General features: G+C 39.0%; 1 protein-coding gene across 4 annotated transcripts in view; it reads right to left on the bottom strand.

Moving 5' to 3' along the window:
* Positions 1 to 831: 831 nt before the first annotated feature.
* The window catches only part of UBE3A (ubiquitin protein ligase E3A), a 97,943-nt gene continuing 81,118 nt past the window's right edge, over positions 832 to 17,656 (bottom strand). For all 4 annotated transcript variants that reach the window (XM_039539199.1, XM_039539211.1, XM_039539193.1 and 1 more), the window contains 7 exons: positions 12,408 to 12,552; positions 9,010 to 9,215; positions 6,831 to 6,995; positions 5,422 to 5,577; positions 5,254 to 5,327; positions 1,891 to 2,034; positions 832 to 1,574 (listed from right to left, as the gene is read on the bottom strand). In XM_039539199.1, the coding sequence (XP_039395133.1) occupies positions 1,454 to 1,574; positions 1,891 to 2,034; positions 5,254 to 5,327; positions 5,422 to 5,577; positions 6,831 to 6,995; positions 9,010 to 9,215; positions 12,408 to 12,552 (1,011 nt within the window). In that variant the 3' untranslated portion in view covers positions 832 to 1,453. The remainder of the gene's footprint in view (positions 1,575 to 1,890; positions 2,035 to 5,253; positions 5,328 to 5,421; positions 5,578 to 6,830; positions 6,996 to 9,009; positions 9,216 to 12,407; positions 12,553 to 17,656) is intronic.

Here is a 17,656-nt window from a genome sequence, read left to right on the forward strand (position 1 = left end):
CTTTTCTCCCTCCAATGATTTCAAAACTATGCCTTTTAATGCCAATTTCACACAAATCATCAAATGGATTTGACCTGTAGTAGTCAGTTATAGCAATTGTCAAGGCACAAGCTCAGCTCTGCACATCAGCTGTTGCTTGCAGTAAAACGAGATATGCCAATTATGTCCTCAGTTAAAAATGCATAATCCCTTTATTTTATATTGCAACAGGAGAAGTTAACATTACATATACAGATTACGAAAGGTAAAGGATTTACTTCTGATATGATCTGTAGATTTAAATTCAAACCCTACTGTATATTTTATGTAGCAGATGAAAGTAACCTTAGTATTTCCTTTCTAACAGCATATTAAATAGTTGGGAATAAACAATATAAAGTAAGCCTTAAAAGTTTGTTTTAATCATTTTCAATTTCTGTCTATTGTCAGCTGAAAAATATACCGTACAGTAGCCATCCCTTTTGATTATGTTGCAACACTGATCATGTGCCTTGATAAAGGAACAACAGTTCATTAAATAAGGATGATGACATAACATGTAGGGAAGACTTTGGATTGTCTATTTAAAATGTCAATGTAATAGGCAATTAATAATAAAACTTCATTTTAAGTGCACTTCCACATGCTTTTTGTTTATAATATAGCAACTTCCTATCCTTTTTTCAAACAAACTTCACTCTCTAGTCTAAAGCTGTTTGGCTGAAAATGCACTTTCCCCAGTAAACTTTTTTTTTTCAACAATGTAACTAAAACGCCTACCCTTTCGTAGACTAAGAAATATGTTTTGCTAATTAAAAGACAATATATTACAAGACATGTGAAGACAACACATAGTGAAATGAATTTTAATTGTTGTGCTGTGACTAAAGTAAAGTTCTCAAGGCTGCAGTTTAACATTCCAAGTTCTCCCTTCCATCTTTATTGATTAAGATTTTGAACAGAAACTCTTTGGGGGCTAGAACAGCAGTAATTGCATCACACTGTTTTCCAAGACTTCAAGTTTCAAAAGCAAACTCTTCCAAAAAAGTACAGTTCCTGATTTGATTAGATACAGGGACAAAAATATAGCACATACTTGAAGGTTACATGGGCTACAAATGATGGCAATATTTTCCTTGGGAGAGTACAGTTTGTTTTCTTGTAAATACTCAAAAAGGCTCAACTTCAAGCAGTAATAAACACAAGCAAAAGTGATTTAACCCTTAAAATAAATATTCAGGAAAACCTCTCTGTACATACAAGTGAAAGAATATGTAATACTTTCACGCTAAAAGAAAAAATAAAGAATTTGTTCATATAAGCAGCTGAAATCTGCTGTTCCAGCCCAGTGTCCCCAGTGAAGAAGGGAGGCACAAACACAGGTGACTACTGTAGCTCACTATCTTATGGCCTTTTTTGGACAGGGACATCACCACCACCAATTTTAATCCCTTTTGTTATATTTATTTATTTATTACAGCATGCCAAATCCTTTGGCATATGTGATGGCCTTCAACAATCTCTCTTTAAGCTTTTCTTTGCTTGAGTATTCCGGAAGCAAAAGGACATTAAAGCATGTGTGAGATGTAGGCAATCTGAGGAAAAACAGAAGAGGAAGAATTCAGTCATCGGAATGCACAGCGCACGCACATAAGCATCATCATCTTTGAGAAATACCCTGCTATTTCATCTGCTTACATATGCAAGAACAATACTCCAGTTTTGCTTTACAATTTATACCTGTTGTTTTCACGTAACCTTGAGGTCACAGCATTATAAAATATTATTAAAATGCTATTAAAAATCCTTAACGTTAAGGTTTGGCTGCTGGTATTTTCACTTTGCAGAATTCATCTTAATTTTTAGGAAGTCAAAATAAAATTTTTACCAAACAAAAGGTCAATATTTTACCTCTCTGTGTCTGGGCCATTTTTGGCTATAATCATCTTTAATTTTCCAAGTCCTCCCACAGGTGCTCTGTCCGTGCCTGTTGTAAACTGCAAAAATAGTCTTTTCTGCTCATCTGTAAATGAATGGACTATTTCCCAGAATTCCCTTTTGAGGGGAAATTAAAAACAAAAAGTTGAGAAAGCAAGAGAAAAATATTGTTAAGAATATTTGAGACAGACAAGACCTCCCCCTACTTGTATGTAACTTTCCCAACTGCCACAATTATGCAATTTGCAGCTGTTAATTGACACATTATCAAATATGGAACCATATTTGATCCTCTTAACACATCAGCATACAAACCGAGCATACAGGAGTTGAACAAAATTGCATTCATAGACTCAGACTCATAGACTTTAAGGTCAGAAGGGACCATTATGATCATCTAGTCTGACCTCCTGCACAATGCAGGCCACAGAATCTCACCCATCCACTTCTATAACAAACCCCTAACCTATGTCTGAGTTATTGAAGTCCTCAAATTGTGGTTTGAAGACCTCAAGCTGCAGAGAATCCTCCAGCAAGTGACCCGTGCCCCATGCTGCAGAGGAAGGCAAAAAAACCTCCAGGGCCTCTGCCAATCTGCCCTGGAGGAAAATTCCTTCCCGACCCCAAATATGGCGATCAGTTAAACCCTGAGCATGTGGGCAAGACTCACCAGCCAGCACCCAGGAAAGAATTCTCTGTAGTAACTCAGATCCCATCCCATCTAACATCCCATCACAGACCACTGGGCATACTTACCTGCTGATAACCAATGATCAATTGCTAAATTAATTGCCAAAATTAGGCTATCCCATCATACCATCCCCTCCATAAACTTATCAAGCTTAGTCTTAAAGCCAGATATGTCTTTTGCCCCCACTACTCCTCTTGGAAGGCTGTTCCAGAACTTCACTCCTCTAATGGTTAGAAACCTTCGTCTAATTTCAAGTCTAAACTTCCTAGTGTCCAGTTTATATCCATTTGTTCTTGTGTCCACATTGGTACTAAGCTTAAATAATTCCTCTCCCTCCCTGATATTAATCCCTCTGATATATTTATAAAGAGCCATCATATCCCCCCTCAACCTTCTTTTGGTTAGGCTAAACAAGCCAAGCTCTTTGAGTCTCCTTTCATAAGACAGGTTTTCCATTCCTCGGATCATCCTAGTAGCCCTTCTCTGAACCTGTTCCAGTTTGAATTCATCCTTCTTAAACACTGGAGACCAGAACTGCACACAGTATTCCAGATGAGGTCTCACCAGTGCCTTGTACAATGGTACTAACACCTCCTTATCTTTGCTGGAAATACCTCGCCTGATGCATCCTAAAACTGCATTAGCTTTTTTAATGGCCATATCACATTGGCGGCTCATAGTCATCCTGTGATCAACCAATACTCTGAGGTCCTTCTCCTCCTCCGTTACTTCCAACTGATGTGTCCCCAATTTATAACTAAAATTCTTGTTATTAATCCCTAAATGCATGACCTTGCACTTTTCACTATTAAATTTCATCCTATTACTATTACTCCAGTTTACAAGGTCATCCAGATCTTCCTGTATGATATCCCGGTCCTTCTCTGTGTTAGCAATACCTCCCAGCTTTGTGTCATCTGCAAACTTTATTAGCACATTCCCGCTTTTTGTGCCAAGGTCAGTAATAAAAAGGTTAAATAAGATTGGTCCCAAAACTGATCCCTGAGGAACTTCACTAGTAACCTCCTTCAAACATTTGCTAACCACTGAAGTTTTGAAGCTACAGCTGAAGTATTTCAAAATCCTTGAAGGTTAAAGTGTTAACTTTTTAAAACTGTTTCAGACTACTCTAAAATTAGCAAATAATTTGCAGATGCTGTCCATTTGTTTTCTATACTGTTCGTATTTTCTATATTTTTCAATTATCTTTATTGCAATGCATTGTCTATTCTCTGATAATCTTGTTTCTCTCTTCCTCGTATCGTATTACCAAACATATCAATATTAGTTTGACTAAATAGTTCAAGTCGCGTGTCAATTACCAACTGTGTGTTAAGATCAAAACGGAGGTGAAAATAAAGATCAGAAAAGGTGGCTTCTACAATATTAGAGGAATAAAAACAGTAATTCATCAAAAAAGTGTCAGCCTGATTACATGTAAAATAATCAGAGCAGGAGTTTTTGCAGCCCCTACATTTTTCTATAATCGTAACTATGGTAAACACAATATTTTGCACATCCTTATTCTTGACATATGGCATGGCTTGGAGGCCTTTTGTTTCGATTATATGTGATAATGAATGTACTCACTAATGGCCCATCAGAACAAATAATGACACTTCCACCCATCACAAAATCCTATTAGGATAATTCATCATTGAGCAAAAATCATCGCCATCTCTTATTTCATAGTCCTGAAGATCATTTGAATATATTCTAGACTTATAAGAGAGACTACACACAGACTATTTCATTCAGAACTGGGAACCTCTATACTAGAATGATGTAGATAGACTGGAGAGGGATTAGAAGAGAAAGACAACCATGGCCTGGAGGAAAAGCAGACAGCCAAAGATGACAAGAACTATACCATCCTCTCCCAGAGGAGGATAGGAAAACCCTCCATAGCATTATTCCACTTTTGACCCCACAGAAGCCCATCTGTGCAACATGGGCTCTGTGAGTGAGAAGGATGTAGTTGAGCACACATCCCCTAAGGGCAACCCCAAAGGACTCTGAACATTAATCTACCTGCTTCCCTTGCTGTGTACTAAGGAACTTCTCCCTTGAAGGGTTGGCTAATAAATTACAGGGGAACTTTATCAGCATGGCTCCTACAGATTCTCTCACACTAAGAGAAGAATTAATTGGAAATTCTGCAAGCAACAAGATGTGGAATTTCCTTTCCCATATGTGGGAGTAATCCAGGTAATTTCTTAGAGACTATTTTACTAAACTAGGCAAATAATAGGTAGCATAATGTAAGAAATAATCCTGCCCAGTTGGGGGTTACCTAATGAGTCTCTTCCATCTCTCAACAAAGAAAGCACACAAGTAAAAAAGAGCAAGTGCAAAGTAACCATCATTTTTACCCTTCAGTTTCTTCAACAGCTTTTGATAACTTTTCATTTGTTTAAAGAGTTTATTCTATAACAGCATATTAAGCATCTTATCATTTGCTGACTTTATTCAAATACTCAGTGAAATTCTAGATAATTCAGTAACAATAATAAATGATATTTAGCTCTTGCTGGACTTCAGTGTGTACTTCAAAACCACAAACCTCACATTACAGATGCTGCTTCATCATAAATTTAGTAAACTACAGTTTTCTTGTACATCCCTTGAAAAGTTAAAGAACTTACCTAATAATAAGAGAGTCTCTGCTATAGCCACCGTCATATTCTGTAGTTTCTTCTAGTGCTTGAAAGTCTAGATTCTGTAAATGTAAGACATTTTATCACCACCCATAATTGTATCTTTAGGATAAAAAACCCAGCAATTTGTTTTGTTGCACATTCCAGATTTCTTACCCTACTTCCACAAATAAGTAATTCAATTTCCTCTGGTCTAAATAAATATTTCAGTGGAGACTCATTGGTCACCATATGGAATCCTCTCCGAAAGGCTTTGAACTGCTTTTCTACTGATTTGTTGAGAATGTAGTCCGCATACAGATTGACAAATTCCTGTAAGAAAACAACCCCAAAACTTATTTAATAGTTAAAAGCCAAACCCAACCCTTCAAAAAACAAGATACACCCAACAAGACATTTTCGTCTAATGTTTTAATTAGGAAAAGCAAGTATTTTATGGCATTGTATACATTTGTTTTCTCATAACTGGAACCAAGCCAGAGTGTATTGCTGGACTTGGCCCACCTACAATCAATCATAGAATCTCAGGGTTGGAAGGGACCTCAGGAGATCATCTAATTGAACCCCTTGCTCAGAGCAGAACCAATCCTCAGACAGATTTTTGCACCAGATCCCTATAATGGCCCCCTCAAGGGCTGAACTCACAACCCTGGGTTTAGCAGGCCAATGCTCAAACCACTCAGCTATCCCTCCCCCCCAATTTCAGAGGCAGCTGAGCTATGACTGGACACTTCTGTCAACTTCACATGTACTGAAATTTTCAAACAGCAAGTATCCACATGCACACACAAAATAGTCCAGGTGGATTCCTCCCAGTTGGTGGACAACTTCATTTGAGAAACCAAGTTTATGAGCAAGGAAAAATTCTCTTCCTCCTACACAAACATCCACCAATCTGGAGGATTCTGGTAGGACACAGCAAGCAGTAAATAAAGTTTAAGCCATCACAAACAATGGTAGGATTCAAAATCTAACACAAAAGCTTACTTCTACATGTATCAAAATTTTGTGTAGTCTATATTTGTATTAAACCTAAGCCCATTCAGCAGCAAGTTACAACTAAAGGAGAGAGTAGACGATCTTTTGGTCTGTCACGTTTTCCTATAAGATTATGCTCAGATGCTGAGTGCAAAATATGTTTGGGGAGATATACAATGTGAAGTCTGGTATGCACATTTCAATTTACTAGTTTTATAGCCAATTTACTCAGCAATCTGCATATACATAACTTAGATATCTATTCAGGATTCTGTGAACAGTTGCTTGTAAACAGCAAACATTAAAAGGGAGTCAAATATTTCTGATTTGTTATACATAAACGTGTATGTTACAGCAAATGTATCTTCAACTGGTGTTCTCAAAGTCATACATGCAAGAGAATTTTAGAAAAGTGTTTTCTTCTGCTTCTTAACCAAATTGGACTATTAGAATTTTAAATTTAACTATTTCTTTATTGCTAGCTGAAATTAATGTTTTAGTTACATGCCTAGAGAATACTGACTGAAATTCTGAGATACATAGTAATGACAAAGATCATTCCACCGTTAGAGTGCCATGTGAATTACCTTTCTGTTTTCATTTGTAATAGGGATTTTATCTCCATTTTCCTTTAAATCATGCATCATTGGATTGCCGAAGAGATCCGTATGAGATATTTGGAAAGTTATCATCATATCATCTTCCACACTTCCCTCATACTGTAACAAGTCTCTTAAACTCTGATAAAGAACCTAATAAAATAAAAACATTCGATGATAGAGTTGTAAAATATAAGTTCCACTATATATCACCAATGTTAACCAGAGTACGGCTTTAGATACCGACTGTCCAAAAACATACTTGAATTGGTCAGCTATATCTTTTGGGTGAGGTCACAACTTTGTACCAAAGCCCAATTGTTCATGATTGGGACGTAATCACCAGAAGTGCCAGGAAAATGTTTGTGTACATAATGTGAAGAGGAGGAAGTTAAAGTGTTGCTAAATATTTGACCCTCACTTTGAAAAACAAGCACAAGTTAGGGTCAGTAACTGTGCAGTATAGGTGGAATTTTAAAAAATGAATGCAAGTTGTTTGAAGGGGTTTAGGGAGCCCTCTGAGTCCCTGTACTCAGGGAGACCCCTGAGTCCCCACACCCCTGAGGCGTCCCCTAGTAATACCGCCCAGAAGCAGCAGATGATGTGCAGGCAGCAGCAGTTTAAGGGCTCCCACTAGGAGACAGAGGTATGAGCCGCTCAGGGATGCAAACTGAAGGTCAGAGAAAGCCAGAGTGCTCTTTAATTAGAGAAAGTATAGTGAACTTTCCCCATATACTTCTTGTAAGTTTTAGCTGCAATCCTCATCCTCTCACCAGCTGTCTTCCTCCTATGCCCCACAAACACTTTCAAAGGTACCATGTTAGTAAACACCGATTTAGGAACCACTACCTTTTAAACAAGATCTGGCTCTCTTGCCCTCTGAATTCTCGCTGTGGTACTCAACAATGCCTTATGTGGCCTGACTACTTTGAATTTTATACAGTTTTAAGACTCTCAAATCAGCATTTAAATAACTTGGTCTGTTTAATGGAGTCTATGAAGGGTGATTTTAAAGTAGAGGTGGCAGAGTAAGACAACTGTGGAAGAGGAATGGAGGTAAGAGGTAAACTGAACTTTTAAATCCACCTGTTCTCTTCCCACAAAAATGAGACTGGTTGCCCCACACATTTTGTAGCCTCTTGACAAGTCTGAATTCACTTGTTACTAAAAATAAAACTAAACTGGGAATATGAAACAGCTCAATTTTGTTATTACAATAAAAAATGACTTTAAAGTAGCTATTAGCCCTCAAACTACAGCTGAAAGAGTGGCCTGAGTTGGCATACTGTTGTCATGAAAAGCAATTTAAACAGAGCAGGGAATCTATACAAAAATAAGTTATTTTTTCTAATATAGTAAAATAAAAGGCATTTATAATAACCTTTATCCTATTCACTTTCTTTGAACCATTTGTGACAGTGGAAGGATTTATTGCATAGCTCTTACAAATAAAAATGGAAAAAATACCCCAAATTAATTTAAATAAATCAGTCTGACAGCAATAAAACACACTAGGTTGCATGTTAGAAAGCTATTGGTGTTTTTTGGATGGTTGAAGGCACAGGACCAAAATACGTGAGATGTGCTTTAACTGTTAACTCACACATATTTATTGTGGCTTATTGCTATTTTACAGCCATCAGCAAAAGAACCCTCCCCCTCCCCTTTCTCTCTATAGTTTTTAAGGTGAGACAATAAAAAGCATATGAGAAAACTCATAATTGCTTCAAGAATTTGTGAATAATCTCCACCTGCTACAACTGCCTTTCACTTAAAAGAACTTAGAGTCACTACAGCGTAGCACTTCCATGGGAATTTTTAAAAAGTGTTGTACTAAAGATTGGTCAATAATATTCTCATTTTACAGACTAGTTTGTTGCGGCACAGAAGGTTAAGTGACTTGCCAACATTCATGCTGCGAGGCAGAAACAGGACCCACATACTATTGCTAGCCAATGCATACTCCTCCAAATTAGATGTAGTGGTAGCACCATGTACCAATCCACACATTTTAACAAATAACCCTATAATGTTTCCACTAACCTAACAGGGCATTTCACTTTCACCTATTCTGATAGTAAGCTTGTGTTGAAATCAAATCTTAATTAAATGAACATGAATTTATTACTACAGGTTGTGGAAAATGTAAGGAACACAATGAACTTACAGGGTGAGAATCTGCCAGATCACGAAAAGTTCCTTTTTTGCCCATTAGCTTCCTGTAGACAACCATGGGAAAATGTACATCCAGTATACAGTTATTGTAAATAGCCAGACCCAGTACTATGCCAATCAGTGTAAACTGACCCTCAGTTTCAAAAGAGGATGGGTTAAACCAAAACAGTTTTGTAGACTCATCGTATGTGAACATACCTATAAGAAATTAATTTAAATGATTACTTTTATATTTAGAAAAACAACAAAAATGTCGAGCAAACATGAAATTTAAAAATCCACCTTCTAAATCCATCTGTACCAGATATACATATAAAATTACATTTTAAATTTAGAATTGTATACTTTACCAAAAACATTACATATTCATAGCATGAATTAATGTTTCGGGTTTTATAAATTGTGATGCTCACGGCCTATAGGAACACGTACGTCAGTTATAAAGCCACACATTTATAACCAATCTCCCAAAAAGTTTCCCTGCAATGGGATGGCACTCACCTCTCGCGAGTGCCTCCTGGTTGAGTATGTGTGCCTGCAGACTCTTAATTTGTGCTGACCCTTGTCAGTGGTTTCTCAGGAGAGTTTTCAACAACTCAGCCCTGAAGCCAACTCTCTCACACAGTCTATATGTCAAACAGAACAGACCTCTTCCAGGGTATACAGTCCAACAGGTGCCTATCCCAGTACCCATCTGTTGGTATTTCTGTAGCCCTCCCAAGACTTAGTCCTTAAATAGTCCCAGGCCTGGTATGTGGCCATACCCCCAGGGCTTGCTCTCTGGACACAGTGTCTTCCTGCAGCCCTCACTGGGCTCAGTCCTTATTCAGTCCCAGCAGCCAACCAGGGGCTCCTTCTTGCTCCCCCAGTCCCTGCCAGCAACTGATCTGTCTGTGGTCCTGCTGTTCCTTCAGTCAGCCAGCCAGGAACACAGCTCCAGGCAGCAATGGACTGACTCTGGCCCTGCAGTTCCTTTTATGTGAGTTTGCTGGGCTCTGATTGGCTGCTTCCCCACAACCACTCTAGGCTGCTTGGAGGACTTCTCTTCTGCTCCTCTCTGGGATGGGGTACGGTAGGACCCTGAGGCCTCCAGCAAGAGCCTCTGGGCCTAGTGGACCCCATTACATTCCCCAAATCACAACATAAGATATCCCACTCAAGCAACCTCCCGCTGACAAAAGCTGTAGGCCAACAAATTCTAGCTCACTTGGGCCAACAGGGTAAGGGAATTCCAAATCCAGGGTTGAGGCCCATTCACAAAAGTTGGCCTGTCTGCAGGAATTTAGGGTTATAAAAGTATCTTAGTAGATCTCAACTAGTGGAATGGTGCATAGAGAGAGAAGCAGTTTTTAAGGGACTGTCTATATGTGGAATTACTCCAGAACAGCTATTCAGGAATAACTCCATATGTGGACTCTCCTTAATCCAAATTAACTTTCAAGATTAGACAGGCGAAAATCTTCAATCTAATGTATACGTGATGGTGATATGAATGTGATCCTTTTTGGTTACTGTAGTTTTACTGTATGTACAACATGGAATATGACACATTAATTGAAAACACATTTCACTTAGTGGTGGGCGGGCCAGGCTGACACCTCTAAAAAAAGGGAAAGTTAGATATCTCACTGCCAGCTCTGATGCCTGCCAAACCCAAATGCTCCCCAACAGCAGTGTGCTCTCTGCCCTTCTGACTTGGCTAGTAACGACTTAGAGATGCATTCTTCCCTCCTTGAGGTTCCTTTAGGGTTGCTGCTGGAACTGGAAGCTTGTTTTCAGGCAGTTTAGCTGCTGACCCCATCAACGCTGATTGTGTAGACAACCGCCTAACTAAAAGGCAGGGACTTTTTTTTCCATTTAAGGGGTGGGGGGGGGGGAAGAGTTGGATTTCAAAACAAGCTCTATTTACTTTTCAAAAGTGTGAATTTAAGGAAACAAGACATCCTTTCAGAGGAAGATTTTTAACACTCAAATATGTATCTTCATTGAATGGGTCATAAAGGGCATGAAAAGTCCACTGAAATACGTAAGCTACTGAAAGACTTCCTGAAATGTTTTAATTTTAAAACTTTGTGCACAATAGGTGTAAAAAAGTGGTTACGTACCAACAGTTCAAATTGTAAGTGGTATGTTGAGACATTAATTCCTTTCCTACTTTATGCACTATAATAGTGAAACTTAAAGCACTCAAAAAACTTTTATTTTCTATTTATGTTGTCTACATATTTCATTATTCTGACCTTTGCCAATGAAAACAGACTAGCCAATTTCACGTTTGTTTCTATTCAATTTCACTTTCAAGTTCTTATACTGTAGCACAATGATGCAATGATTCATTACCTAAATATTCTCCTGTTATAGCACAAATTATTTTGATTACAATTTTTAGAAGATTTTGGGAAAGTCTCTAGGGATCTTTTAAGTTTTGTATAAGCTTTTTTCTAAAAGACTAAATCTGGGGACAAACTGGACCAAAGTATCCCTTTAACATTTCTTCCTCCTCCTCATCCCTACATAACAATGTCCTTCTGTTATACTCAATTTTAAAGGGGACTGGTACCTGATAAATCATACCTGTCTGAATTTTTTAAAAGTTATAATTATAAGAAACTAGAGACTTTTTTCAAGTTCATTTTATGTTTTTGGCATAGAACTGTGTATCATTGGTTTCATTGTATTCCCTATAGTCAGTTCTCTTATCTGAGTGGCTCTTTCACACAGCAGCGGAAAGTGAAGGGAGAACAGGACAGAAAAAACATTTAAAAAAACCCACACACCAGGAAAATGTGATTGCTAAACCACAAAAACTGGTAGGGGAACTCAGGAGCAGGTGTAATACCAGAAACGACTGCTAACTTTTGTTTGTAATTGATTTGCATTTGACAGTATTTCTAAACTTCCAACAAAAATTTAAATCAGCATCACTACTTGCGAACAAAGTTAACCCTTTTTCATATTGCCATTTTTGAAAAAAAAAACCACCACTTTAAACAGGTTTGCCTTGGACACTTGGTAAGAGATATTTTTATTTCTCAGGTTTGATTACTAGCCCTAAAGCAAAACTTGAAGCCAAGGGGAAAGCCGAGAGAAGGTTTAGATTCACATTTTCAGAAGCGAGTAAAAATAAAAATATTGCGTTACTTGTCAGTGATCTAAATGTGTAAGTGGTAACATTCACTTGTGGCAAAAAGTATTGCAGTCATTCCAGTTGTCCTTGGGATGGTGGCTCTGTTAGATGCAGGATCCCAAACTGAATCAGATGCCCTTTTAGCTCAACAAGGGATACAGAGGACCCTCAGAAAAAGAGTACCTATAATTAGGAAGTAGATATGGAGAGAAACTGTGTGTACATGCACTTCATAGAGATGAGGGAGTTATTAAATTGCATACCAATATCAGGGTTGAAAATTTCCTCCACAACCAGTTGAAAAAACTCTTTGGAAACACCTCCTTCGTCTACCCCTTGCTCTCCTTCAAATTCCACGTATAACTGCTTCTTCAAGTCTGCAGGATTTTCCATGGCAATCATCTCTAGCTATTGGGTCAATACAAACATGTCATTAGTATACTCATTTTACTAGAAAAAATGATGCATACAGAATACAAGAAAAATTGAGAAACAGAAAGGCAGGTAGATGTCACCCACAAGTGTAAATATGGAAGGTAATGAAATCCAGAATCTGACTAAATGCATTCGGTAAGCCATGAATTTGGGGGCAAAGGGGCAGAGGTATCTAGTGAGGACTATCATATCTTATCAATAGCACAAATGCATTAGTGCCCTGTCTCTTATTTTCAGTATTTTTATTAAAGTTTTTGTCTTTGAGATAGATAAAATAAGACAGTGTAAATAGAAAACAGAATAAAATACAAATAAACTACAAAATTTATCAATGGAATAACTAAAAATTGGGATTATCATTAGAGTCAACTGAATATCATTTAAGTGTTTGAATAGGAGTAACTCATTGTTCTTCACAATAAAAAAGTTTGGTGAAAGAATTATTTAAACAAATGTCCTTATTAACACTTTTTCCCCTTTAGATCAGTTTTCAGTGAAAGGAATCATTATATTCAACAGTCTGACATACCTATATCTAGCTGCATGAAAACTGAAAAAAAGGAAAATAAAAGCAAAACCAGAAAGGGAAGAACTGAGAGTATCAGGCTCACCAGCTTCTCCTATCAACCTACCAGAGAACCCTTAGAAATCTCTTGGACTAATTTCTTTAACAAAACTAATGCATTGCTTTCATACATGTGTGAATTCATTAATCCTATAATTGGTTCTTTGTGAAATGTCCAGTCATTTCTACACAAGAATCTTTGATGGGATGGTACAAAGCGACAAAGAGTCCTGTGGCACTTTACAGACTAACAGATGTATTGGAGCATAAGCTTTTGTGGGTGAATATCCACTTCATCAGACACATGTAGTGGAAATTTCCAGAGGCAGGTATAAATATGCAGGCAAGAATCAGTCTATAAGGTGCCACAGGACTCTCTGTCGCTTTTTACAGATCCAGACTAACATGGCTACCCCTCTGATATTTGATGGGATTGCACAATCAGGAGTACTCTTTTGGCATGAGAAAAACAATATTTAGTCTTCTGGGTTACCAACACTAGAGTTTTTTGCAGCAGAGGATGCACACCATTATGCAGACACATGAAAGTAAGCAGTAGCTTGCTGTGGTACATCTTAGTGTACTTTCCACACCTGCATAAATCACTGTTTACACTGGGGGTTTGCATCAGTGCAACTATATTGAGGTTCTCAACGCTGTTACGAAAAGCTCAGCATAGACAAGCCCTTACTTTAATTTTTCTGGTTGTATCCATTGCCATACAACAGAAATATGTATGCCAGTAATACTTGCCTATAATCCCAGATATTCCAAATTACACCAGTCATTCAGTTTGCTGATCAACCACAGGAAAAAATCCTAAATTTAATTATTATTGAAATTATTTACATTGTAGTAGTGCCTAGAGGCCTTCGCCCAACTGTGCTAGCCTCCCCTCCCTGATGCCAACCACCCCGACCCAAATATACCCAAGACCACCTTCCCAGTCCCTATAAACTTACATAAAGATGGGAGGGGGGGCAGGACTAGGTAACAGTGAGAAAATTACAAGTGTACTGTGATCACAGCTTAAGAACTGCCTGGCCATTGTCAAATGTTTTCTAGGCATCACAGAAGAGATGAATGTTACTCCTGGGGGAATTCTGCACCAAAAAATTTAAAATTCTGCCCACAATATTTTAAAATTCTGCAAATTTATTTGTGAAAACAACAATGTAATCATGCCAGTTTCAATTATTTTGGTCATTTATTTCAAAATACTTGTCAACAAGTAAGTCTGTAACAATACTGACAACAAAAAAGATTGAGGAAATATTTTTGACAAATAGATTCATTAGTAGGCATATTAATACAGAACTTCGAATAATAATTCATTTAAACTACAATATAGAACCGTATTCCCTGCACCCCTCAGAAGCAGTGCAAAGGCTTGGGGGAAAAGTCAGGGTTAACGGAGGAGCTGAGGGAGAGGGAAGTAATTGCTGGGAAGAAGCCTGGGTGTGAACCTTGAAGGTTGTTGCGTGTGGGTGGGAGAAGTATGGAACAGTTTTTTGGGGTGGGTGGGTGGGGGAAAGGGATTGTTGGGGAGTCTCCACCATGCAGATCCCTAGCCTCTCCCATTCAGTCAGGCACCTCTGACTCTGTCCCCATGTGTGCCTGCACCCACCTCCCACCATCCCCATGTGTCCCTGTACCCCATGTGTCACCCCCTGTTCTTGGTGTCTCTGCACTCCCACTCCCATTAAGCCCCCCGCCCCAGTCTGTCCCCCCACAAGCCCTTCTGAACCCCAGTCTATGTGACCCCTGTATACCCTGCTCTCTGTCTGTTCCCCGAGTATCCTGTGCCTCCTCACCTGGCCTAATGGACAGGGCGCTGTGAGGAACGCAGCCTCTCCTCTTCCCTATCAGCTGCTGGCTACTATGGCCGCTGAGCCGGCTGCCCTCTGTTCTGGTGCCACAGCAGCCCTTGGTGGGCAAAAATCGTAACTGCAGCTCCTCTCCGACAGAATGTATTTTCTGCAGAGAAAAAAAATCTGGGGGACATGAATTCTGCACGTGCGCAGCGGTGCAGAATTTCCCCAGGAGTACAACGTGGAGGAGCATAATGTAGTGGCTTTGAGGATTTTTATGGAGAATTCCTCTCATGCAAAAGGGGCAGCATGAAAGTATGTAGGTGTTTTCTAGATAATTTGACTAACTGGCAATGAAGGCAAGCATCATTGGTGGAGCAATGATGGGTACGGATGGCTCCATACCATATACAAGGGGGTGGTGAAGGGGAAGAGCTAAGCCATGAAGGGTCCTAAAAGTGAAGCAATGAGGTTAATGGAACTAAAAGAGGAATGATCAAATTTTATATAAAATTTACAGGACCCCAGGGTACACATAGTTGTGGTTTAGCTGAAAAGGACTGCCCATTTGACTTCCCATATCTTCAGTAAAAATTAATTCATATTTAGTCTCAAAGGATCAAAATATTCTTGTAAGAAATATACTATTTTTTTTCAGTACTTGTGCAGCAAAATCCCATAGAGTTATATTAGTTTTATATTGGTTTTCCCCACAACTACACTATATCTACCTGTTGTGTCTCAGTTCAAATTTAGGACTGTAAACTTTTCACAAAAGAAAATCTTTTTTTGATGTGTGTAAGGGGTCCTGATCGGGGATCATATATGCTACTGCAATACATAGCAAGAATAAATATTTAAACCAAGTATGAATCGTATGCAGCAATGATTTTCATAATATTATATTAAGAACACTAGAGAGTCAATATCACAGATGCTACTTCCTTACTTTGAAAAGGTCACAGCTGTGTTAATGAAGGTTCTGTCACAGATCTTCACCTTGGGTAGATGGGAGTCCTCCTGCCTACTCCCTTTCCGTTTACAGTTGGCTTTAGTACTACCCACCTCATCTCTTTGTTGCCCAATCCTTTTTCTCACTGACAGCTAATCATGATGTATTGTTGGCTTTGGAGTAAACTTGCTGGCAATAAATACTGTATTGTAAGTTTTATAAATCACAGAAGTTACGAGGAACAATGCACAGTTTCCGAATAATTTCCTTCAAAACACTATCTTTTCACAGGCATGGTGCTGGGATTTTCTTGTCATATTAATGGATTTTATATTAAATGAGTGATTAAATCTGCTGATATGAAAGTTAAATGTTATTTCAGATTGGCCTTCTCAACAAGCCTGATTTCTAAGGAGACTGCAGACTGAGGTAGTAATTAAAACTACACTGTTAGAGCGAAGCTGGCTGGACAGCAATGGATAAAGTAAATTAGAAGTCCTCAGTGAGTATGTCTACACTTCAATGCAAGTCTGTGCTTGAGCCAAGGCTCAAGCCTAACTCCTCCTTGTGTCTATACTGCAATTGTCCAAGGTTTGGACCCAGGGTCTTGCAGGGCGGGAGGGTCTGAGGTCAAGTTAAGACAGGACCCAGGATGTGAGCTCTATTCTGTGTTCCCTGTAAGCTATGTGCTTGGCAGCCGCACAGGAGAGATTTAAATGCCGCCCAGCTGATAGCAGAGTGTGCAGAGCCAGCAGCATGTGTTCAGGTGCTCCTCATTGCTTTGTCCTGAAGCTGCTCTTGGGACCCTCCTGCTCGCTGTGCAGAGCAGGAGATGGGGGGAGGGTGCTGATGTCAGGGTGTCCCTCTTCCCTGCAGAGGAATTAGGTCATAGAATATCAGGGTTGGAAGCGATCTCAGGAGGTCATCTAGTCCAACCCCCTGCTCAAAGCAGGACCAATCCCCACACAGATTTTTGCCCCAGATCCCTAAATGGCCCCTTCAAGGACTGAACTCACAACCCTGGGTTTAACAGGCCAATGCTCAAACCACTGAGCAGGGCAGAGGGGACAGCCTGGCTCAGAAGGACTCAGAGGTGCTGCAGTCTGAATGGTGAGTGGCTCTCAGCTGAGTGCCTTTCTTAAAGAGACAGTGCACTGTTTCTGAGATATCCCCAGAAGCCAGCTCACACAGTCAGTCTCTCTCTCACACACACACACAGTGTCTCTGTCTCACTCACCTCCCAATACATACACCTTTACCTCGATATAATGCTGTCCTTGGGAGTCAAAAAAATCTTACTGCGTTATAGGTGAAACCGCGTTATATCAAACTTGCTATGATCCACCAGAATGCGCAGGTCCCCCGCCCCCGGAGCACTGCTTTCCTGCATTATAGATGAATTTGTGTTATATCGGGTCGTGTTATATCGAGGTAGAGGTGTACTTGTATTACTGTTGTTGTTACTACTTGGTACCTCCTGCAATGCACATATATTCTCTGTAATTTTATTCTTCCAAAATATTATTTTAGTGTTTAGACTGATCTATGCATTTTGTAATTTTTATTTTGCTTACACTTACGTTTAATTCTTTGAGTAGTGAGTTCTAAAATCCCTAACCTGTCCTGGCTGGAGTAATTATCCCTATGGTAACTTTTAAAAATTATAAATTATATCTAGGTTTTTTTGTTTCTACTGGTGGTGCACATACCTCAGTGCACATAAGAAAATTTATTCCATACATGGATGGA

This window comes from Mauremys reevesii, linkage group 1 (genome assembly GCF_016161935.1).
Source record: "Mauremys reevesii isolate NIE-2019 linkage group 1, ASM1616193v1, whole genome shotgun sequence".
Classification (NCBI taxonomy): Eukaryota; Metazoa; Chordata; order Testudines; family Geoemydidae; genus Mauremys; species Mauremys reevesii.